The 25,481-nt window shown below is 44.3% G+C and overlaps 1 protein-coding gene across 3 annotated transcripts in view; it reads right to left on the reverse strand.

Moving 5' to 3' along the window:
• Window positions 1-25,481, reverse strand: part of RAP1GAP2 (RAP1 GTPase activating protein 2) — a 245,022-nt gene that overhangs the window by 176,325 nt on the left and 43,216 nt on the right. For 2 of the 3 annotated variants that reach the window (XM_019545554.1, XM_019545557.1), the window contains one exon: window positions 9,246-9,281. In XM_019545554.1, the coding sequence (XP_019401099.1) occupies window positions 9,246-9,281 (36 nt within the window). Of the gene's footprint in view, window positions 1-9,245; window positions 9,282-17,922; window positions 18,080-25,481 lie in introns of those variants that run through there. The other variant, XM_019545556.1, reaches the window with a different exon arrangement.

The following is a 25,481-nucleotide window of genomic DNA, read 5'->3' on the forward strand; positions in this document are numbered from 1 at the left end:
TTTTTTTTTTTTTTAAATGCAAAATGAATATAAATCCTACCCACACAAATGGGCAATTATCACACCTTTGTAATAGCACTGCACCTGCACACAGTTCATTGCTGAACCAAGTGTATTAGGCTGGGATTATTAACCACGAGCACAAGCTGGCATAGAGAAAACAGGTGTGGCAGCCTTCAGAATGGAGTCTGACTCAGGCATAGGGACTTACTTAACTCACAGTGAGACAAAGCCATTTTCACCTCTTGCTTGCAGCATGAAGGGCCAATTTTGCAGGCATTTCCCAGTGGCCTGATCCTTGCTGCAGATTGGTGGAGTGGTAAATCCCAGACAGCCAGTAAATCCTAAGTATATGAAAGTGTTGTCTAAGTACCATGGCAAGCATTGGGAGATTCTAAAACACAGTATTGTACGAATATCGCACTGGGAGAGGGTTGGGGGGTTGATTTTGCAGGAAATCGCAGCTGGTGGAATATTTCCTGTTGATCACGGATACCGTCACTTTTCACAGTTTCCACTGGGAAACCACCAATTAAGTAATTCCCTACTCATGCATGTCTAAAACATCCTTTCCTACCCCAAAACCAGATCCTGCAAATACCTTGGCCCAGATCCTCTGAGACAGTGGTTCTCAAACTTTTTGGACTCGAGGTCCCCCTCATTAGACTCAAGGCAGCCCTCCATAACTTTGTGAATTCAGTGGCACCAAATTTCAAAAACTAATGTCTATCACACAGTGTTTACCACCTTGCAGAGGGATGGGGCAGTAGAGATGGGGGACCAGGCAGACAGAGACAAGCCTGAGCTTATGTTTCTCTGCTTATCTCCTCACACCTCACAGCACCCTTCAAAGGATCTGGTGGCATCTGGTTGACAATCGCTACTCTAAGGTATTTAGGCACTTAACTCCCACTGCTATTCCATTGTGGATATGGCCTTATGGTTTGGTGTACAGTCATGAGCAAGTCTACTGCAGCTTGGTGGTAAGTACTGACAGGATCGGGCCTTTTTTTTTTTTTTTTTTTGCAGCTATGCTTTTATAATAGGTCAGAATCTTGGCCAATAAGGGCCAAAATCTGCACCCACTTAAATTAACATAAAATCTCCCTTCAGTACGAGGGCGATTAGGCATGAGGAATGACTGGTGCCTCCTGAGACTTGGGGGGAGGGGCACAATTTGTGGGTAGCAGCATCAGCAAGGTGATCACCTGCAGAAGCTGGCAGTGGCAGTGGCAGCAACCAAGCTCAGGGGGGGCATGTGCCCCACCATGCCCCCCTACAAGTCACCTATGGGATTAGGCCTTGACTGTTTCGTAGTTGTTAGGGTCGGAAGGGACCTGAGCAGATCATCAAGTCCGACCCCCTGCCCCGGGCAGGAATGAATACTGGGATTAACGTTCATTTCTGCACATGGTGGCATCAACATCTATTCCTGCCCATTTAACTGAGGAACTGCATATGGCGTGAGCTTCCTGCCATTCTACAGACTTTAATACTAATTTAGTCCGTAGAGAGCACAATCAAAATTGATGAATTGCTCCATCTGGAGAGATATGACCAGAATCAGAGCACACAGTCCCCAACCCAAAGAGTTTAGAGCATAGCGTCCAAACCTTCCAGCTGGATCCAGTAACAGGAACCCCATTGGAACTGGAAGATAACGGCCATAATTTGCAGGTGCTGAATATTCATTCATTACCATAACTTGGTGAGTTTAAAAAAAAAAAATGCTTCCAAAAGTGCCACATGCCCTCCAAGTGACCTCTGCCTTGCATAAAGCAGCTCGTCATTTTATTCACGAGTTGGAGTAATTTTTTTTTTTTTAATTGCCTCAACCCAGCAAAATGCATCACAGCCAGGGGCTTCAACAATCATTTCCTTCTTTTTAAAACTGTGCATGCATGAGCACACATGTGTACATGTGCGTGTGCACACACGCATTTAAAGCTTCATACAAATATCGATTGTGGCTCAAGCTGGGCATAGAGAGACACATTTAATGAGGCAATCTGCCTGGAACCAGAAGTATTATGGATTTAAGAAATTCATTAGCTGTAAATACCAGGCATTAAACAAACTTCTTCCAGTTGCTCATCTAGTCGTACTGAGCCAAAGCTGCTTCTGTTCACAGGGTCTGCAATAGGTTTGTGCAGAGGCACACGTTGGCCCTGGGAACATACAGAGATCTGTCCCAACACCACTAATCCTGGCTTCTTGCTTAGAGAAGAGAAAAAAAAGTCTTATGTGTATAATATCTCCAGGAAAGGTCTTCTGTTTATACATCTGTGACCTGACAAGTCACTTTGTCCTTTATCTGACAATTTGTCACAACATGTCACGTCAGTTGGATGTTACACAACGCAGCTCTGAACATTTGAATTGACTTGATTCTATGTGATGTGACACAGATTAGATGGGAGACAAAACAGGCTCCTGGGTGGGTTTGGAGGCAGGTTTTTTGGGGTTTTTTGGTGAGAACTCACACTTCCTTTTATGTGCAAGAGCTGACAAATGTATAAAGACACCAGGACCTCACACAGAAAGGGAAGTGAACCCCTCCCTCAACACAGGCTGAAAATTAGCTTAATTTGAGAGGCCAAGAAAAGGCCATTTCAGTGCCATCGTTGACCTTTTGAACACGGGTGGGTTTGGTTTAATCGCACAACGTTTGTAACAACGGTTGTAAACTGCACAATGTTTCTTCAAACCCGTCCTTTCTCAGATATGAGATGGCCTGGGTAACCCACAGATTTTATACTGCTAGGAGTAGAGACATGTTATTGGACATAGCTAATGCAGGTGCAGTTGTCCTGGTATAAACTGTGTTTTATAGCAGCATAGCTTGCTTCCTTTCCATTCAGGAATAACTTTGCCGGTATAAACTCAGACTCTGGAACAATAACTAGACTGATACTGCTGAAATAGCCCAAGAAATGTGAAAGTGGAAAGTGAAAGGGGCTCTAAAAATGGGTTGTTTCAACACAGGAGCCAAAAACCTGGAGGAAAACTCTTGGGGTTTTAGTGGACAAAGAGTCCTTGTTTTCTGAAAGTAGCTTATGGAGAGCAATGAAAAATCACTCCCGCTTAAATAGCTGATGATCTCCTCCTGAAAGTCATAATTCAGTGAACCTTAGGTGACATTTCATAAATGTTTAAAATATCATTTCTTAGCTCCCGCCTGTGAGGTAATAGTTTTCATTTCTCTATCATGACTTGATAGGCTTTGTAGGCGCACAGAATCAATTTCCTTGCGAGATTCATCTCCGCAGGCTGTTTGGGGAAAGAAACATGGCTGACCTAACATTCTCATTCATGCCAACAGCAGACAGATAATTTGATTTCTGACATAACTGAAGCTAATAACACCAAGAAAAAAAACAAAGCTGCACAGTCTTCTAATTTCTGAGTGCAAAAAGCGGTGTGTGTGTGGGGGGGGGTGGGGGGTAGACTGCTTGCTCACATCTAGGCTCTCGTGTCATAGGAATGTTTTTGTGCGTGTTCGAACAAAGAATTTTGCTGGGATTAAGAATACATTGGAGGAGAGGTGGCGAGAGAAGAGAAGCAATACCAGTCTTCTTCAAAGAGGAGCGGTCGCAATTGGTATGCCGTTGTGATGCTGATGAGTGACGCAGGACGGAAATAATGAGGTTGTTAAATGTACCAGCCCTGCAGGACAGATGCACGCAAGCTTCAATCCGATGAGAAAGAAGAATGCAAGAATTTCACTGCTCTCTCATGGAGATGAGAGAGTCCCGTCCCAGTCAACCCAGAGAGATGGCATGGAAAAAGGCAAAAACAAAAGGAAAAAGAAGACCCCAAACACACTTACCCCAACAAAAGCAGCACCGACTAATGTCCTTGGTTTATTAAAACCTGATCAAACACCGATAGCACGCAAGGAAAAGGATCCCTCCTATTTCAGTTGGCTTTGGATTAGGCCTTCAATTTGAATCATGATGGGAACCAACCCTGTAGCCAGCCCATATTTACAGCTGTAACGATGTTTTCCTCTGGGTGGGGAAGAGGGGGAGAAACTAAATCAGAACGTCTCCAAAAGCGGGAGTAGATTTGTGACAGGAGACCTTTACATCACACAATTTTTCTCTACAGAAAGAGGCTTTTTGATTGCATCTTTTTGTTTGTTTTTGTGCAAACCCATTTTCTCAATTTTAACTGAAAGGTGGAAAGGTGGGCAAAGGGGTTGACATTTTCTGAAAATCCAGAAACTCTGAAAAGAAAAGGCCGGATCAGTGGAAAAGAAACCCAGTGCTGGGCTGATAAAGTCCTGTGCAGTGTTTCCCACATTTTGTCCATTCTCGCCATAAGCAACTTGCTCCAGGAGGCTTCCCAAACTCATTTGTAAAGTATTTTCACAGTCTAATTGTTCCCGCCAGTCTGACTTCCTGCGATTCACTACAGCCTGCTCTTCATAAGGGGTTGAACATCCTGGTTCTGAACCAACACGGCACATGGAGCAGAAGCCCACTAAGTTCATGCATTTAAAACCAACCAGATGCCCAAGTGCTGTCGTCAGGGAAAATCAGAGAATCACTGTAGAGGGTGATTTCAAAACTTAACTTCATTAATTAATTTCATCCGGTCTTCCTCCCCCTAGCTTGTGCACTCTTCACACAGATGCACATCCCTCGGGTCCACCGCCTTAGGGCATCCCCATTTACGCTGCAATTTAGAGGTATGACTGCAGAATGTACAAGCGCACCTAAGCTAGCCTTAAGCTACCAGTAGTTGTGAAGATATAGCAGTATGAGCTTCAGCATAGACTGTACCTGTTCATCTACTTGGGTGGGTAGCCACATTGTCATATCTCCAATACTCCTGGTACCCAGCTGTCTGGACTAAAGTTAACCCCATGCTATAATCGCACCTTCAATTGTGGTACACTTCCCATCTTCCAGTCACTGTCATGTCAAACTGAAGACAGACCCTTCCCATTTTAGATATATGACTTGTGCATTTCCTTCCCTTGCTCTGCTGCCACATTCTCATTACAGTTTCAAAACACTTAACTGGGATAAACCCGGTGTTTTCAATCAGTGGCAGCATCACCTACCACCCAAGTCTGGTGCAATGCCAGCAGTAGTAGTTAGCGCTGACACAGCACTTTGAACACAACAAGGTGTAGAGCAAGCAGGACTGAATGCTGTGTTGGACCAAGCAGGTTAAACGCGCATTTTTGTGGCTGAATTGTTTCTAGAAACCAAAGCCCACACCAAGCAAACAGCTGACACAGCCCCTAGCAATACAGAAAACACTGCCCAAGGCAATACAGGAGAAACAATTAAATCGTTCTCAGCACCACGGGAAAAATTCCACAGGGATTTTTTTTTCCCAAAGTGGTAAACACTGGAACCTGATTTAAAGTCCCCATTAATTCAGTAAAAGCGTCAACAATGAGCTCATTAGGAAAATTTCTCTTATGCCATTTACCATGGGCATGCAGCTCACTCAACCGGCAGTGACCCAGGGGGATTTCTCTGCATTTTCAATGCTAAACCATAATTTATGCAAGTAATGATTTTTAGGGAAAATAGATGAGCAATTACTCATTCATATTAGCTCAAACTCAACAGGAGTGAGTCCTGAAGATTACCGTTTGCTTTGAAGTAGAGCATGGATATATCAGTTGTGACTGGGGCCACACACATGCACACAGTTCCTGCCACAAAGAGCTTACAAGAAAATAGACTGGATAGCTAAGGGGTGGGAAGGAAAACAGTGCGGACGTGACTTGTCCAAAGTCACATAGTTGGTCAGGGATGGGCCTGGGGACAGAACCCAGCTCCAGGCCCTGACCCGCTAGACTTCACCTGAATAAATAATACAGCTTGAGTTCTGTGTCAGGAGCTCATTGCTTGGGTTTCAATGCTAGCAAATAGTTTTGCAAGATCTAGGGACAAGGCCTAGGGATACAGCCCACAGCAAAATGGGCCATGTCCTGGAGACACAGTTGCCCTTACTGCCACATCAGTAGCACTAGCGGTTCGTTCTCTAGAAACACGCCCAGCATCTTTTGTGAAACATGAAGATGGCAAGAGTCATCAGCAGTCACAGAAGATGTGAAAAATACTCTCAGTTATAAGGAGTGAGGCAGAGCTTATACCAGGAGAGGTGCTGGTGTTTGCCTCTCTCTCTAGGGCTGGTTCAGTTCACTCTGAAGATTAAGAGAGATACGTCAAACACTTTGTATGGCCTGCGTTTGACTCAGGGCAGGATTCTGGAAGGGGCTGAGTTCTCCAAAAGTGTTGACAGGATTCAGCCTATTTCACAGCCCTTGACAGTGCCAGCCCTCCATTTTCAGGTACAGTCCTTGTGCTTTATGCTCTTATTTTGAGTTACTTTTGGGTGAAGAGAATGGCCTTCTTTGGACAATTTCCTCAAGAGCTTCTCTATAAATGAAAAGGTTGTGTTGTCTCGGTGATGTGAAAGGATCCACGCATGCAGAACTTGTAATTGTCCCCAGACATGGAATAAGGCAATCATTTGCTTTAACTAATAAAGTTTTACTGCAATGCTGGCAAAGCAGGAACCAAACATTATTCTGACAATACAAGCAGCACATTGGGGAATTTTGCAGTGTCTTCAATATGTGTTGGTTCAGACCTTAAATTGTGAGCATGGTTTTAAAAAAATGGCAGCTGCCACACAGGGCCAGAGCTGAAACAGGAATGAGAGCAGGCAAGTCTAAGGCAGATGTCAGACATCACTATTACTCAGCGAGGTTCCCAGACAAAGAAATCTGGGCACCTTCTACCCAAATGAGGTGGTCTCCCAACAACAGGCAGCAGAGTGAATACCTCAGCAGTGGTGGATGGAAATCAGGTTCACCTCCAAGCTATAGGGAACAAGACAAAAAACTCTGAGAAGAGCTGAGATAAGCAGGAATTGCCTGGAGCTAGGAATGTTATTGCCTTAGCTCATTGACTCATAAATAGCAATTGTCCAGGAAGTGATGAAACCAAACCATAACGCACAAAAATCCAGGAAGGCATCAGAAATGTGCCAGGTGGAAGCCGCTGCCTGTCAACTTAACAAGGGAGATTTGACAGTCTGTCAAGACAGTGAGCTAAGGATGATGTTTACCCTGAGAAAGCATCGTGCAAGATGCTGGAGATGTGATACTGATCTGGAATCGCTAAAGATGGAAAAGGGCGATGAAGAGCTTTGTGATGACTGTAGCAATGGCACCAGGTCTGAAACCTTGATTCACACTATTATGTGTTCCCCTCGCTTGCTTGATTAAGCTCCTTTACGCTGCATCACTGTTTTGCTGTATGGATATACTCGGAGACCTCCCAACATTGCTGTGGCAGTAACCACATTAGGACCACTAGGCTAGACTAGGCACCAGTGAGTTAAACAACCTCTTTAAATGTGCTAGGAGCAGGGCTACCAGAAAGGGTATGTTGACACAGTACCATGCAACTTAGAGCCTAGCAGCAATATAGCTGTATTCACATGACACCCTGCCTTTGCCTGGCTGGCTAGTAACAACCACACTACCCAGAACACTGACATCTTACAACTGATTTCCATTCCTGTGCATGACAAAATCAAATCCTTGCTAATCTCCCTGTTTCCAAGACCAATGCTCCCCCTCCCCCGCAACACCTCCAGCACAGTCACTAAGCTAGTGGGTAAGTTGTTTGTCAGGGATGTAGGACACTCCAGTAGATGTTCCTGTTGTGCCATGTATAATTAACCCAGTTGCCTCCATGCAGCGCAAAAGGATGAAAGGGTCGTTAGGCACGTCCTCATTTTTAAGCCACCTTCAGCCCCACCCGAGATTTTTCCCAAGCAGCCTTAGGTGAATTTTAATGAGGTTTGATACCTGACTCCTTAAGGCTTCTTTGAAAATGCCATACATAATGTATTTAACATGAAGAATTTGTGCCTAGCAATAGGTAAAGGGAGCACTGGAAAAGCAATACAGCCCAACTAAAGCATAATCCCATGGAGAAACCCCTTGATTTAAAAGCAGATCCATTTTTTCCCAGTAGTACAAGACATAGCACCCAAAGAAGCAGAGGTCCTGGTGATTGATCCATGTCATAAAAGGTGAGAGATGGCCAATGCCATTGAGTTCTCCAAAGGAAGCTGACAGCTTATAAATTAGACACGGTCTTATTATACAGCCTTAGCCCCATTTAAAAGACAGTCATTGTATTTATTATAATCGTCGAGTATATGAATCACCTTGAACTTCAGAGGAAAATAAGCAGTGTAAGGTGCCTAAAAATAGCTCCACTAACGAAATGAGGAAATAATCGAAAACAGAGAAGTAGAAGGCTTTCTGTTTATCTTACCCATGCATTGTCAGCCACACATCACATGGGGGTCAGAAGAGACCTTTGTAAGGGTCCCTACTGGCTTGAAAGTCTCCGGGTGAAATCTTGGCTCCCCTGAAGCCTTGTTCTCCAAGGTTGCAGTTATTCAAATGAATGGGGCTGCCACCTCTTTCCTCAGGAGACCTTCCCATCCCAAATGACCTAGAGGGGGACTTAGGCTCAACACCATTCAAGTCCTGTGTTGAGAGCTTAAGTTGGATTTTAAGTCACGCTTATATCTTGGGCTGGGGGCCCTCTGCAGCGAAGTAAATTGATCCCAAATGAAGAAAAAATTAGTGTTCTATTAATGGGGCAAAACAATGATGTTGGTTTACATCAGGGGTGCCCACCCCGCTGTGGCACAAGCAGTCCCTATACGTGGCATACAGCAGGCAGGGGTGGGAGCAGGGAACCCAGTGGCAGAAAGCAGAGATGCAGATTAAGCAGGGAGGATGGTGAAGGAAGCAGACAGCAGAGCCGCAGCATGGGCAGGGGAAGGGGATTAGGAGTGGCACTCAGGGAGGGTGCAGGGCCTATTTGTAGCACACCTACCAAAAAACATTGGCCCCCACTGATTTAAGTGAAGTCGAGGAGCTCCCCAGATACCACCTCGCTCACAAACCATAGTGTCATAGTGGATATCAGTAAAGGTGCTCAAGCTGGAAGCCCTGCTGGTCCACCCTGTGGATAGGCTCTTGGATGGATTCATCAGCCGGGTGGTGGCCCACAACTCTACCTTGACTAAAGATAAAATTGCTCAGAATTCACACCCCAGTACACATCTAAATCCACTGATAAGCCCAAAATCGAACTAGAAGATCAGATCCTCCCTAGTTACCCATTTAAAAGCCTGACACAAAGGTAGCATAATATAAGAGAAAAATCCAATCAGTTACTTACTTCATCTTCAGGCTGGCAAGCATGGCCTTGTCAATCCTGGGAAAAGGGAAAAGAAAAGAGTTACCAAATATCCACTGGTGTTTGGATCTTCTAGACATTGCCAGTCCTTTTTCTCCTGCATGCATTGTGTGACTTCTGGGTTGCTGACAAGATGGACTAGACTGGCTTTCTCCTTCTGAAGTCTAATATATTCAAATGGAGTGACTTCCATCAATGCAAAAAGCTCAACCATGAAATAGCATGTTCTACTTGACCACACCAGCAACAAGATAACTCATGAATTGTATATAGTTGGGAACCAATTAAAAAGATCCTGCTGGATCATTTAAAGCACCAGAGATGTACAGGAAGCAAACAACCATTGGCAGCAAAACTTAGATCAGAAACAGCCAGCTGTCCACACTGACTACTAAAATGGTCTTTCTATGCTGCTATGGACAATGGGGTTTTATTGTGAAGCTATTCCCCAGAGTGGAAGCTCCTAGCTTGTCACTGGATATCATTCCACAGCCAATCAGAAATAATCCAGTCAGCTCTACATCAGTCAGATCCAGATCCACAAAGGTATTTAGGCACCTAACACCCATTGCAATCGATGGGACCTTTGTGGGTTTTGCACTCATCTTTATTCAAGCTTCTGGTAAGGTATAACTACTACATGGAAGGGATCTTTGTATTCAGAGCATCTTTATGTCCCAACTCACTCTGCCTTGGCTGACAATCCAGGAAAAAAAGGTTTCTTGAACCCTTTTGTTGTAATTCAATATATTAAGACATACCTTCTCCCTAAATGAAAGTGTCAATTCACAAGCAGCTTAGGGGAGGGTTTGTGTAGTGTTTTGGCTTAGTGATCTAAACCACACAATAAAACAATAGTCTTGGCAGATCGGACAGTCCTATACTTATATTCAGGGCACCATTATGCCAAGTGGTAGATGAGCAGACAGACAAAAATGCTTACCTGGTGAAAATACCTTCAGGTTCCTCTACCCATTCCCCCGCCCCCATTATCCTTAAAAAGATCCATCTTGGCAGCCACAGGATTAAAACAAGCTCACCGTATCTGTAAGCCTGTCACAAAGGCTTTTTTGTTCCTCCAAAGGTATAGTTTTGTGTGTGGACACAGGGCTGAAGTGATTTGCCCCATTTCACGTGGGAGGCTTGAGACAGAGGCATCCAGGTCCCTTGGGGCAGAGCTAAACCTCTGTCCAAGTGCACACAGCCCCTGCTCACTACTCTCGCTGCACGTGTGACAAGAGATGGAAGTTGTTGACACTGCTAGAGTGGCTCTGGGCACGTGCCAATCTGCGCACCCAAGACTTAAGAGCGGTGCTGGGCACACAATGTGCATAGCAATCATACTAGACTTCTTGCAGAGAGAGCAAGGCTCGTTTGCAAAGCAGCATTTCCTAGCACAGTTGAAGGTAGCATAAACCTGCCGATGGACCCCAGACCAGGGACATGTCCACTGAGCCATGAGCTTGCCTGCATGCTTGCTCAGACACAGATCATTCACAGAGGATTTAAAACACTAAATCAGAGTTATAATTGAAAGACGAAAGGCAGAAATTGTATCTTATAGATGAGCCCAGTCTAACAAGATTGATAGGTTGGAAAGAGTCCAGACAACATTAAATACACCAAGAATGTTATAATAAATCCTACAATCTCCATTTGCTGCTACGCTAAAACCAGTGTTTTCTTATGGATAAGGAACATGGCGACAGCCATGTATTAAAATCAGCCTCTGCTATGCTATCACCCGGCTGTTCATAGGTCTGTACTTCTATATCCCCATCTGCCTTTTACCTACATCAGCATCACTGTATGGAAGCTGCAGCTAACATTTGAAGGTGACATCTCATATTATGTAACAAAGCATCAAGTTATCTGATTCCTAGGGACTTATGATCCCGAGACATCGTCTATTTATTTGGGACTTTTAAAAATGAGAGTTGCGAGAGAAGCACTCAAGGCAACCTCAAGATTAATTAAAACAGATAGGATTAATATCTCAAAATGTAAAACCTGGGTCTGTTGGCAGCAACTGCATATGCAATTTATCACATTGAATTAATTCCATACATCAAAAAAATCTGCTTTTGCAATCGCAGGAAATATTTACTGCCTCTGAAATGTTCTTTCCCCATCCATAAGTAACTTTACCTGAGCTTACTCCGAAGAGCAAATTCCCCTATCAAGAGCAGGCCACTCAGGTTAGCTAGGCAACACCAGGCCAGATTCTGATGTCACTTACATCAATGTCACTTTAAAATATCACCATTTTCAATGAAGTTATTAAGAGTGGCATTTGTGCAAGAGATCAGCCTCTCTTGGAAAACACAGCGGTGTTCTCACCTTACAAAGGAGCTGAACATAAAGCTAGGTCTAGCCCACATTCACATCTCGCATGTTAATTCTTATGCAATGTCCTCCTGCCAGTTGTGCCAAACTTAACCTCCACTGTATACACTGGGTATTTCCTCCCTTCCTCCAGCAAATGTTTCACAAGTGCAAAATAAAAGCATAGGGCAAGCTGGCTCTGATCCCATTTACAATCTACAGTAACCCCTTAATAATCCCCATATTTCTTTGTTTCTGGAACTCGGGACACACCAGGCTGGAGCCCTCAGCCAGGCACGGCTTGGTGATGGGTCATTTTATTCAATGGCAAACCTTCCAGCAGATTTGGGTTGGGCCTGCTGAAGCCACATTTACAGTAAGACTCCATAGCTGGCTCCTCTCAAAATGGTAAGTTTCTTTCTTCTCAGGGTCAAAACCTCAAAAAATAACAAGACTCAGTAGATTTGGTTTCACTTCTGTAGACAGTAGCTCCCTGAAAAGGCAACACAATCACCTTCTCTGAGCGCAAGTTTCCCTCTATGAAAGGGGAGAAAGCGATCTGTACCAATGTTTGTAACATTTTTACAGCCCAGAGAACAGTTTCACTAGAAGGGCAAAATAGTCATTACTCCAGCTCAGGCCCTTCTCAGTAACCCACCAAAGCCATTCAACAGTTCACCCTTCACAAACTATATTTCCCGGCGGCACACGGAGGCTTTTGTGATCCTCTCTCAAATGTCTTGCAAAGGTGTCTGACACACAGCCGTGCTGTACCCTCACCCTTCATCATGGCCCAGGGGAAAGTATATAGAGTTTCTGTTCACTAGTGCCTTGCAGGCGTGTAGCTATGTAATGCACAAGTAGGGACAGGAGTTTGAACTGATCTGCCCAAGACGGTGCATCTGGGGTGATGGCTCAGGATGAGATGTGGCATAGCATATGCACTCTCTCCTCCACTGTACATTGTTTGGAAAGTTTAATAAGACCCACTACTCCCCCTCCAGACCTTTGGTAACACTGGAAAAGGTGAGCCCATGAAGGACACAACAGGTCACCCATTCAGCCTCCCCTAGAGCTCCACTGCTGCAGACTCGGACAAATTGTTCCCTGTGCTAGGGATTGGAGCCAAGAGGGTCAAAAAATCCATGAAAAATAGCAAAGCTGCTACTCCTGTGAATAAGAGGTACCCTCAGAAGTCAGGCTTGCAGGATACAGCTCATCATTTGAAGGCTCAGAACCCTAATCCGACTCTCACTGGATGGAAGTGGATGAGTATATCCCCCTAGACTTTACGGGGCTCCGAAGTAATTTACATCACCGCCCCTCTTTAACATCCGATAATGTTCTCAGTTTCTAAAGACTGAGCACATTATTGCCCCTAAAAATAAATATGCTATGCTATATTCCCAAATTAGCTCTAGGCAGGGTCAACTGAAAAGCATCATTAGCTGCTAAGTGCTAATGCCGTTCTCGGGTCTCAGTAAGTCAAGCTGAACCTAAAAGCATATTTCTCCAAATTCCTGTTGCCTGAAGTTTTTAACTACTGCAAATGAGCTAAGTGGATTGTGGGTAAATGATACCATTTGCTCTTTGAGGATCCGTGCTGAAATATTTATAGGCAACACGACAGAGCTGAAGAAAATGGATTTCATGCCGATGCAAACTCAGAGAGAAATCTGTTGGTCTGCTGCCCGGAAAAACAACCTTGCTTCAAGAAACCAGAGTGTTGAGATGACTATAATTAGGACCTGTTCTAATCAGGAGTCTCCACACACTTACTATGACCCCACCTTAGGAAGGAAAACCAGAGTTTCCTCATCACCTGCTACGAGGCAGGTCTTTCTGCTTCACAACACTAAAATTCTCACACACACAGCCTGCCACCCACAACTCCCAGGCTACTTTTGATTCTGCCTCCATGGCATACGCACACAGTCCTAGCAGTCGCTCGGAGGCTGGGCGGCACGTGTACTTGTGTGATATAACAGATTCTGGGAGGAGAAAGGGGACAAAAAACTGTCACCCACTTCCAGGCACGTGTCCATGGGCCTCAGGCTGCAAAGAGGTGATAGAAACAGAGTTTTGCCCAGAGCTAGGTCTTGGAAAGGGCACGGGTAAAAAGCAATAGGGTATAAGGAGTCCATCATAAGAGCTTTGGCTTTTTCAGAACCAGCTCTGTAACAAGACAGCAGTTATCACTGCAGGCATTTTATTTTAGTTCTAATTTCTATTACAAAAAGGCACTGCGTTCTTGTGATCTGAAACTCTTGACCCCAGTGTTAACTCGCTGCATAATACTGCCTGAGTCCCAAAATCAGAGGGACCTCACGGGTCATGTCGTTCAGTGAGGCAAAATATGCTGCTATTCCTAACCATCTCAGACCAATGCCCATTCTACCCTCTCGTCTTTGTGCTTAAACATCCTCTTGTAAAACAGGATAGTAATAATCCCTTCTCCCACTCCACTGGATCTAATTAGTTGCGATTTCTGCCACACTTTGGCTCTTCCCCATTCTTCGAAAAACAGAACAGAAGAGTGTTGTGCAAGGGTGTCATCACCCAAGTTGGCCAAGAGCCAGATTCACTCAACCCAGAGAGAAATGCAGCCAGGAAAGCAAAACTAGTCTAAAATGCACCCGGTGCTGGAAACTAGCAAGTACTGGAGGAAGAGGAATGCAGCTTTGTCCAACGACTCGCAAACACTATTTGCAGGGTTCTCACAGAAAGGGTGTGTCTGAAACCAACCTACCAACTGCACCTCTATTCAATTGTGGTGAGATGGAGAGATGCAAGGTGCCAAGTGTGTTAGCAGGTCACTTCCTTTCTGGTAAACAGAAGTGGCTTTTTTTGGTTGTTTGTTTTACTTAACAGTCAGCTAAAACACCGACACTGGAAATCACTCACACCTAGTGCACTGACCAAGCCTTGCAGTCCTGACCCTCATTAGCTATAGCAGTGGCTAAAATCTTTTCTTACCCTGGTAAAAGCAAAGCCAGATTTTTGAGTTTGGGTACCAGCCCCTACCACGCCACTGGTGTAGACATCAAGGGCATCTGGAGTTAGATTAATGAGCAGCAGGTGGCAGAGGTGTTTTTGGAAGAGTTATAAATCTTCATGATTTGGACTTGCAGCCAGTAACATCAGTACCGGGGCATAGGAGGAATCGCATAATTGCCTTCTGTAGGATTTTTCCACTGCAGCAGCTGGTTCTGTCCACTGCTCTGATCCCAGGGCAGATGGATGATCCTGTAGGGCAAGTTTCACTGCTCTTATATGTCCATCTATAGGAAACTGGCCTGATTTAGAGATGGTCTGGGCACCTGGAGCTCTTTAACTTATTGGTTGCTGTTGAGATTTCTAAACTTAGTCTTCTGCTCCAAGGCCCCTATGGTTTCCTGCAGAGGAATGGTATTTAGTGCATTAAATGCATTCAAGCAGACTGGTACTCTATCTACACTGCTGCTGCTGCTTTTTATTCAGTTTATTTCAAACAGAAAAGGTTACTGATGCCTCACCCTAGATCAACAAGACTACCATGAGGGAAAAACAGCAGGAGGCACATCACACAGCTATATTTTCTTCATGTAAACCTTTTCCTAGGGTCTCACGGTCTTCAAAATTTCCAATGATAAGCAATTCCATTTTGGAGCGAGTGTAAAATCCCTTTTGTTTCAGCCCTCTATGAATCCTAGCCCCTTAGTCTTGGAATCTGCTATTACTTCCCTCCTTCACCTTGGAGGACACATCAGCTATACTGATATGTTATTTCATGTCCTTAAGGCAGTGATTCTCAACAGGGGTGCCACAGCACCCTGGGGTTCCCTGACATCCTTTCTAGGGTGCCATGGAGTGCCACAATGTTGGCACTGTTAGGCCTAAAAGCACAATTCACAAGATAAACCCAGAGATTTCAAATATAAGTCCACAGTTGTAGTCTTTCTAAATAGTTCCTTGCAATGGAAGAATTGCTCTATTGTTTTTCCGTAGTCCAAAAAAGAGTGAAAACAAAGAGCTGACATTTTCTGACGGGTGCCTTGAGCCTGTCCAGGGGTGCTTCAAGTCTAAAGAAGTTGAGAATCACCGGCTTAAGACATTCAGAAGCCGAATTCTGCATGTTAAATAGTACAAATACACACTGGGTCCAGGAACTTCAACGAGACAGGATTGAGCACTATCCCACCTGAGCAAGAGCATTATAACTGAGCCTAGATTAATCACATGAGCCAACACACTGAACTTGGGTTTAGATTAACAGTGAGGCTTAAGTTATGGGAAAGGTGCTCTATGCAGCAAAAGCATACTTTGTTTGCAAAGTCCTGGCTCTCCCAACAATCTGCATGATCACCGTGTTTCTCCAGTCAACTTTATTTGGAAGTCTTCACATTGGAAGCACAAAAATATATATGCGTTTTCCTCTTAACTTCACACCCCATAACCTGTATTCTATCCATCTACTTATCTCTAGTACCGCATACATCCCATGTGAATTGGCCACCCAGACAGGTTTCTAGGTTTTCCTCTACGTCAGAAGATACCGGAGTCAGGAAGACATTGACCCCACCTGAAAAAACACTGTTTAGGGTTCACATCAATGCTTAAACGGTGATCCAAAAAAGCAAGAAACTTTGATGTTTTGTCCTCCTTCATACTGGTCTCACCCAGGGGTGAACAAATGAGCAGGTGCTTCACAGCGGGCACTTCACCACATTCACATATATTTGTGTCATTAGAGTAGTCCTATTTGATTGTGTTTGTTTTTCCATCTTTCAGTTTGCATGCACAAGTGATTCAAGCATTGCCATACTGGCCAGTATGGATCGGTCCCTCTGGGAAGGTCGTCCTGGGGTTCCAATGAGGGGATAAAAATCCAGGGGTACGGGTCTTTTTAAGCTAGTCTACCTGCATTTGAAGTTGACATGTGGCAACCTATGTCAAATGAGTATGGCGGCATCCCAAGCGAGACTCAAGGAATAAGTGTTTGGTTACACTCAACTGAGAGCTGGTCCAGACTTGGAATTTCTGACATATTGAGTTTCCAACATTGGAACAAAAATGTGAAGTTTTCCTGCAAAACAAATACTAATTCCTGAACTCTAACTGGCCTCATAAAAGTGCTTCCTTCCAATCTTCCTAACTTCTACAAGTCAAAACAAGATTGCTCAAAGGAAGTTCTTCCACTTTAACATAGTGAGGTACTCAGAAAAATTTCATCAAAAAACCTCAGTCAACTTGAAGTCAAAATGGGTTTTTTTTTGGGGGGGTGGCTTATGGGGGGGGGGGCATTGTCAAATCAGCGTATTTCAAAAGAAACATCCGTACACTTAAAACTACAAATCACAACCAACACTGGGATAAAGCAGGCTCCCTTTCAGGCTCAATACCAAGTCCAATGCACAATGGTCAGTGAACTAGCCTCCCATACCTTTAAGTTAGAATGAGAGTGAGATACTAGATGAGCATCATGGCAGGAACCTCTTTCTCCCCATGCTCTACTTGTGTCCAATGGATAAATCAGCTTATTTTATAGTAAAAAAAATTGCTGGTGCACCCATCAATTGTAACCTCATCACAAGTTCCCAGACCACATAGAACACGCAGAAAATAAACTGCTGTCTGGTAGGGGAAAATAAAATCATTTCCTCAAAATACTTCCTGTGTAGGTCAACACATCTCTGGGAAAAGGCACATCAAAAATAATATGCTTTTTAAATCAGGGAGCAGGTGACAACCTTAGCAATAACTAGGGAGGATAAATGGTACAGTGATGAATCAATCAATGGCCGACAATCCATCCTGGCCTCTAAGGATCTGCAGTAAATCAGACAAGACCTCTGGAAAGATTGAACTTGGGAGGAAACAAAACAACCGTTTCCCACGTGCATTGTAATACTCTGTTTAAAAAGCGGAAGATGTCAAGTGACTGGATTAACTACAGCACGACACAATGCATCTCTGCTATTACAGAGTATACAGCCAATGAAAGCCACTGCAAACCTATACAGATGTCTCCTCACCAGTTGGCATCAACACAATCAAGTGTTTTGGCCAGAAGAGACGTTTCCTGTAAAAACGCCAAACTGAAACCTAAAAGGGGTTACCCGCCTCACCGATCAGAAGGAAGGGGAAAAAGACAAACCCTAAAAAGTATTCACCCGTTTCCTTCTAACCACACTGCTTGGGGGAAAGCCCTTACCCCTGCAGGGTCTACATCAAAGCAGACCCTAGGAAACCCTTCAGCATTTGTGGTTAAGATTTCCCAAAGAAAGCCTAAACATGAAACAGCTTCCCCCACTTCTAAACCATTACCCCAGCAAGCAGACGGTAAGTCACCCACCATCCATAGCCTCCAAACGAGATGCTGCGCTTCCTCTGAAACATCACGGCTGCTCAGTGGTCCTCTCTCCCCAGTGTCGCTGGCTGTGCCCCCTGTGCCGATACCTCGGGGCCGCCACCGGCAGCAAGTCGAGGGAACCACGCCAGGAGGAGACGCAGCCAAGTAATGAACTGGTCTGCCCTCAGCTGCGCTGAGCCTTTTTTTTTTGAGCAGCAGGACGGGAGGCAAGGAGGGGGAAGCCACTCTTACCGCATCCTGTACCCAGCACTGAAACGCTGTGCAAGTGCTGATTAAGGAGGGGTCTTTCCTTTGGGTTGGCTGCTGCTGCTTGCTAGCCTTGCTAAAAAAAAAGTGTAGAAAACTTCAGTTTCCTTTTTCTCAGGCTTTTCAATACCTGTGCATTGCATTTCTTCTAGTACTCAAGCACAAGCTTTGGGGGCAGCCTGAGGCAAAGCCCAGTTCAACAGATGACCCTGCCATCAGCTGGATGACACGTTTCATGCCAGTTTGTCCTTGGTATAAAAACACAAAAGTCAGTGGCTTGATATTCAAATGTGGGCACTCCGATGATAACAATCTTCCATTAGAAGTATCCTAAAAATGTCCCCTTCCTATGGGAGGTTTTAAACAATCCTATGCAATTTAAGAGGTTTCCATTTTCCAAAGGACACGAGTTAAAAAAGCACCCTAGAGAGAGAATCTGACTCGCAGCTGATATCAGTCAGGACCAGATCACCAGCTGGTGGCAATCACTATAGCTCCATTGATTTTAACCAGCTAACAACTTGGCCCTATATGTGCTTTAACAGAACCATACTAATTTCACCCCTATTGAATTCTACAGGGCTTTTTAAGGGCCTGATTTCCCATTGGGGAAAGATGCCCATTGACTTCCATGGGTTTTAGAGTAGGCCTTACAGCAACCAAGAAGATTAAAAACTCATATCTTCCTTCCCCAATCCCTTTGCTTACACACCTTCCCTACAATGTTAAATAATCCAGAATCCTTCTCCTGTTCAAGATGCTGTGGGCAGTCTAACAAGAGACCATCATAAAACGCACATGTAAGCCAGTCTTTCAGGCCTGCATCATATGCTACGGTCAAAGCTATTTTCTAACAGCTTTAAAGGACAGAGCATCAACATCCCACTCAAAAACCATGAGGTTGAACTCCCTCATTGGACCAGCCAATGCACCCGCCCATTAAGCTGTTGAGCTGTTGCAAGTCATTAACAGGTCTCTTCTCCCAAGTTCCTGCTTCCTTGCCATAGCAAGAGAGAGATCTGCAGCCTCTCCACTATAAGAAGTTTTTCTGTGATCCAATTTCAAAACTCTATTTAAATGTAGATGCTGACCTTTAGCTGGATCTGAGTCTTTAAATGACCAAACTGCAGCAGCACAAAGAAAATAACACATATTAAGCAAATATTTCCCCACCGCTGCCCTTTTCTCGGGACACACTGCAAGGTACAACAGAATCCATTCCAGCCCACGCTGTGAAGTAAGCTCGGTGTTCAAAACAATAGGGCATCCCATCAGGAAAAGGTTGTGTTCTCCTGCTCCATATCCATCCTATAAAAGCCAGCGTCATTCACTCCAGCTTCTCTTTTTTTATGGTTCTTCTCTCAATGGCATACCGAAAAACGTGCGTCAGATATGTTGCTGTCTGCTCTGCCATCCAGGGCTGCGTTACAGAGCTTTGACCTTGAAGAGTGCACCTGTTGCAACAGGGAGGGAAATATTCGGATGGCAGGAATACGTTGTATTAATCAGTATTCTAGCAGCCTCCATGTCCAAATCAAGTGAATTGTCCCTGAATCATTATAGTATTCCTGCCTTGGGAGAAAAAACTGAAAGAGCTCTCCTTTCCCCCTTACCACAAGGCTCTGTGCTACAGCACAGTCTCCAATAGGAGGCTGAGAGCAAAAGCCATATGTTGCAAACATAAAGCCAAATCCTTAATGTATACAATTTGTCATAATCCCACTGTGCTCATAATCTGCAGAGCTGCACCTATTTGCACAGTTGAGGTCTGGACCTCTGAGCATACTCATATGTGATAGAAAGATAGTTGACATGTTCTGTACATCTGTGTGTGTGTGAATAATATATATATTGTCACACACACACACAGAGAACATGTCAACAATTTATCAAGATTCTCTCAAATCACGGGGTCGGGATAAGTTATGGCAAGTCATTCTGCTCAAAGAAAAGGCTAGTGGTCAAATTCTGCTCTCAGGTACAGATATTATGTGAATCCAGAACATCCCCACTCAAATCAGTAGAGTTACTAAGATTTTTTTTTTTTTTTAACCGATTACCTTTAAATATGAAGTGGCCTCCCATTTGTGCCAATACAAATCCCTGACACTAAATATCAACATGCCCTAAGCCTTGCACATATTCAGGCAAAACTGCCACTGAGATTAATGAAACCCTGAATGTGTGACAAGGGTCAGCTCCAAGTGTGAACACTCAGCAATCACTGGCTCTGGAGGTGCACCAGATTTACATCAACACAACTGAGTGGAATTGCACAAACAATGCAGAAATGAGCCCCAAACTACAAAGCCCAGAAAGAAACATATGAGGCTTGGGAACAAGGAACTCTCAGTCAAGCCCACCAAGCTAGGGAACGAGGAGAGCAAGTGAACCCAGCTTCTGACCACCCTTTGTAAGTACGGCAAATGACTCTTCAAACCAACATCGCTACCATATGAAAGATATTTGCATTTACCTTTTAACCAAAGATCCCTTCCTAAATTGAAAAAAGGAAGCTTTAAAAAGCCTACACTGGACAGGGTATTTGATCCCTAAAAAGGCAACACGCCAGAGATTCCGAAGTCTGCAAGGAAATTTGCTACTGTTATTGATGTCATATGAAAGGTACTTGGACGCTGACGCTATAGACAGCAGTACTGAACCCTGGGACAGGAAGAACAGCTATAGCTGTTGTGTGTGTGTACAGTACATTCCCTTGACCTGATCAAAGAGCTGAGTTAAAAAAAAAAAAAAAGAGAGAGACTATTTATGTGCTACATCACATGCAGGCCACAGAAACAGGAGCGACAACCACAGGCAGTTACAAAGGCGTGTCTGTCACACAGGTTTCGACTAGGAGCACTCAGTTTTCTCAGAGAAGCAGAAATAGGAGTGAGCCATAGGCCATCACCAAGTGTTGAATCTTGCACATTTTGGACCAAAACCCAGATCTAGCCCTCGTTTCTCTACTTACACACAAGCACCCTGTAGCAGACCAAAGATGACAGAAGGATACCTTTAGGGAAACTCCTTTAAAAATATTGGTGAAATATGCAAAAATTTTCACCCCAATAATCAGGAGATGTTTTCCACAAGAAAGCCACGGTTCAGGTACTTTTTCAGAATCCTGGATGTTTTTTGGCAGATGTGTTTCTAGACGGAGTATATTGTAGCACAGCTTTTCATGGGATAACAACATCATCCTCTCTCTTTCTCTGGGGCCCGATTCCTCTGTCCCTTTAACACAGTGGATTTCTACTCATTTTCAACTGAGCTGCTTTTGACTTGCATTGGTTTAATTAAGAAGAGATGTAGGCTTCCCTGGGTGAGTACAGTTTGCAGCGTCTCGCACAATGTTCAGCTGCAGCTGCTCCAGTGCCATTGTCACCATCAGAAAAAACTAAACACATAAAAATCACCAGACGGGACAGCTTGGAAAAAAGACATCGGTCTGCAGTTTGTTTGCTTCGTTTGACTCAACGGGTGCAAAACAACAGAACGAATAACAACATTGGGATGTTCAGTTTTCTTCTGCCTGTAGTACATCAAAAAAATAGATATGGAAAAGGAAGCAAAAAGGAAAGCCCAAAGTGGGATGGGAGGAAGAAAGTTAGTACAACCAGACCCCCAGCAAGTGCACAACAGAGCTGTTGCAATGAAGCCAACAATGCACTGGTGAAGTCAATGGAGCTGTGCCATCTTCTACCAGCTATGAACCTGGCCCTGCTAGCTGTGTGAATTTATGGGTATGTATTTATACTGCTCCCATTCCCATTGTATCAAGGCATCTAGATGAGTGATTCTCAACCAGCGTGTCACAAGATCCTTTTAAGGGTGATGCACAATATTAGCATTGTTAGGTGTACAAACACCTACACCCAATTCGAATAAATCCAGAAATTTAAGCTAGGAATGCATGGTGTCAAGAACACACTAACTCATGGTTTTTTGCAGTTCTTTGCAACAGAAGACCTGCTGTATTATTTTTCCATAAATCACAAAATAAGTAAAAGCTAGGCGCTGGCATTTCTGAAGGGTGCCTTGAGTCTAATAAGGTTGAGAACCACTGACCTAGACAAAGAATAAAGCTTGAACCTACACAAATGAGGGAAAGGTGGAGAGAGGATGCCATAGCAAGCAGAAGGGAGAGAAATGGGAGATAAGTGGGCACAAGAAATGAGAAAGGAAGGGTAGGGAAGAGAGGGTAGTGAGGCTGGGTAATTTCCACCTCTCATTTTCAGAGTAAGCATGTTTAAAATATGCAAGAGGCTTCCTGTGAGAGGACAAATCCTGTTGCAGGGCCTTTCTTTGCCATCACTGGAATATAGGCCAATGTCTCCTTCAAAGGCCAAGCATGTCTAGAAGATGATTCACCATAGCGATTCTTTGCATTGCAGGTTTGATGCCATTTCCCTTGGCTTCCTTCCACACCCATAGGGACCTTTCTCCAATCCTTAACTCTGCAGTCAGTTGCTCTTTAAATGCTCCAAGAATAAATCAAAATAGTTCCAGCAATGTTCATGGAGTTACACAAGTCAGTGCAAACTGGGGGCGTGGCACTGCACCTCAACACAGCAGAGCTTCTTTACCAAGCTAGCCTGTCTCTGGAGGGGGCTTCTTCAGTGACTGGGCATCACTGGGAGGAGAGGGGTGTCACCAGTTTACCTTTCCTTAAAAATTTCTCCATCACACCTTTCAAACGTTCCACATTCCTAGAGGGACTGTTCCTCAAAGGCTTTACCTTATTGCAATCCAGCAACCTCAAGGCACTACCCACCATCATCCAATCTGCCTCTCTATCAATTCCATAGCTCCTGTCCTTTCTTTAACTGCTTCTAGGATTGTATTAACAATTTCCATCATAGCTTGGCTCTTCTCTGCTCCCCCCCCCCCCCCGCCCCAATTCATCTGAAATTCACCCCACCACTTCCTCCATGCATCCATTTTCACTCAGGTGGCAGGAATGAAATGCCCTCTATCATACTTTCCTCTCCATATTGTATCTTACATATGAAGTACAAAACTTACCTTGAGACTTATTCCTGCCACCATTCCCTGAGACAAAAAAACCCCCAAAAAACTATTCATGCCTTCATTAAATGATCAGTATCAAAATCTACTGAAATACAAGCTTCCAGCTCTTACTGCATGGAGGTTTGCATAATCCTACTAGAGTTAAACAGACTAACCCTCAGATGGTGTAATGCAACATGGCTCCACTTATTCCAGCGTCATCTCCATTGATTACACTGACACAGACTTTGGCCAAACACTTATACACACACCAAAGGAATGTATATATTTTTCACACCAGCGCACCGCTGCAATATAACTACTTGCCATTGTATCCACTGAAGCAGTGGGAAGCATCAATAGATACCTGGCAATCATTCCAGAAAAGCCGCTCGGCAAAGAAAGAAAACAAGCAGCTCCACATTGAAAATTTAATCTTGCGGGGCTGCAAGCTTCAATTATTGCTGTTGTATTTTGATATTTCAATCCTTACATGAACTTGCTGCTCTACAACCGTGCCAGGCAACACATAGGTGGAGATTAGAGGCCTGCAGACAAGTGGAACTGCTGCTAATTGAGGTCCTAATCCAAAGCCCATGGTAGTGAGATTTCATTACTAGGACACCTGGACTCCCAGGCCTGCCACTCACCTGCTATGGGGCCTGAAAAGGCACTTCCCTTCTCTATGTCAGTTCTCTCTCTTGCTCTTTGTCTTGTCTATTTAACTGTAAACTCAAACAATAGATGGCAAGCCCTGGGACCCGGGGGATACAATTGCAGAGACAGTCTGCTGCATCCTCATGAAGCCCTACTGAAATCAGCTGGTACTGGAGCACATCTACACATGCACTTTAATGTGCATTAGCCTATTTTAATGTGTGTTAAAGCATCACTAATAAAATCCTGGGGCATTTATGCACATACATTCTTGTGCTCCAATGCACCGCAGATTCAGCGTGTCAGAGACTCGAGTAATCGAGTCTGCTCTGCACGCAAGGTGATGTGCACTTTGCTGCACTGCATGAAGTTGTATAAATGGTGTAATGCACATCAGCACACAAAAAGTGGTGGCGGTGCACTTTTGAACTAAAACACCTTTGATGTGTTTTATTTCGAAAGCATGCCACCACCATTGTCTCAGTGCTGACTCGCATTTTGCCTTTTATACAACTGCTCGCGCTGCAGCGCCCGCTTTTCGAAGCGCCCACCACTGCGATGCATTCATGTGTAAAAATGCCCATGTGCATTAAAATAGGCTAATGCGCATGAAGCAATCACTAAAAAAATACGTTCTTTAATTAAAACACATTAAGACAGGCAAATGCACATTTTCCTAGTACCTCAGGGCCAGGGTGGTGGGGAACAGTACTTTAATTAGAGCATATCCAAGAGCCACTACTTAAAGCACCATGACATCTTGTGAACCAGCACCCCTATGCCTCAAAATGGTGGCGGGGGTGCTTGAACTAAAGCTCATTCAACTGGCCTCGTTCAATGAGCTTTAGTTCAAGCACCCCGCCGCCATTTTTAAGCACAGGGATGTTGATACACAAGATGCAGGAGGCTGCTGGAACGCAGTAGCTGCCATGCTCCAGCAGATTTAGTTAATCAAGTCTGCTCTAACACACCATTGGAGCAGCCTCTGTGCCCATATACAGGCATCCCCACAATGGAGGTACTAAATTTAATGTGCATTAACGCTTGTGTAGACACACCCTCTGCAGAGGGCCTGCAGATCTTTAAAAGCTGTATTTGTATGGATGAACCATAGACACATGTTCGAATTACAACTGGGCCTTGATACAAAAGGCATGGAAAACCGTGAGAGTATCGTTTGAAATGGGCTTTGAGTTAGACCCATTCGCCATGTTCCATTTCCCTAGAACAAAAACGCACCTCGAATCTGGCCTGCAGCACCCCCGAGTTGCTGAAACAGGAAATGTGGCATTTCCTCAGGGGTGGCCCTAGCCAAACACCTTGCCTCTGATGCTCATTCCTCACTGCAGCTTGTCGAAAAAAAGCCCTATTTGTCTGCAGTGACATTTTCTTGCCCTTAGAGTCATCCACATGACTGAGCAAAAGGGAAAAAAAAATTGCTCCCTTCTAAGCAGTCATAGCCAAATCATTGTAATCAATCAACTAAAATTGAGACACACAAAGGCTCAGGGGAAAAAAAAGAGTCCTTGACACTGTCTCTAACAGTTAAAATTACACACTTCGGTAGAGTTCCTTGAAAAAGGTCCTTCTGTGAAGGACCAGTGGGCTTGGACTGGCAAGCTTCT

This window comes from Crocodylus porosus, unplaced genomic scaffold (genome assembly GCF_001723895.1).
Source record: "Crocodylus porosus isolate Cpor-Errol unplaced genomic scaffold, CroPor_comp1, whole genome shotgun sequence".
In the NCBI taxonomy this organism is placed as follows: domain Eukaryota; kingdom Metazoa; phylum Chordata; order Crocodylia; family Crocodylidae; genus Crocodylus; species Crocodylus porosus.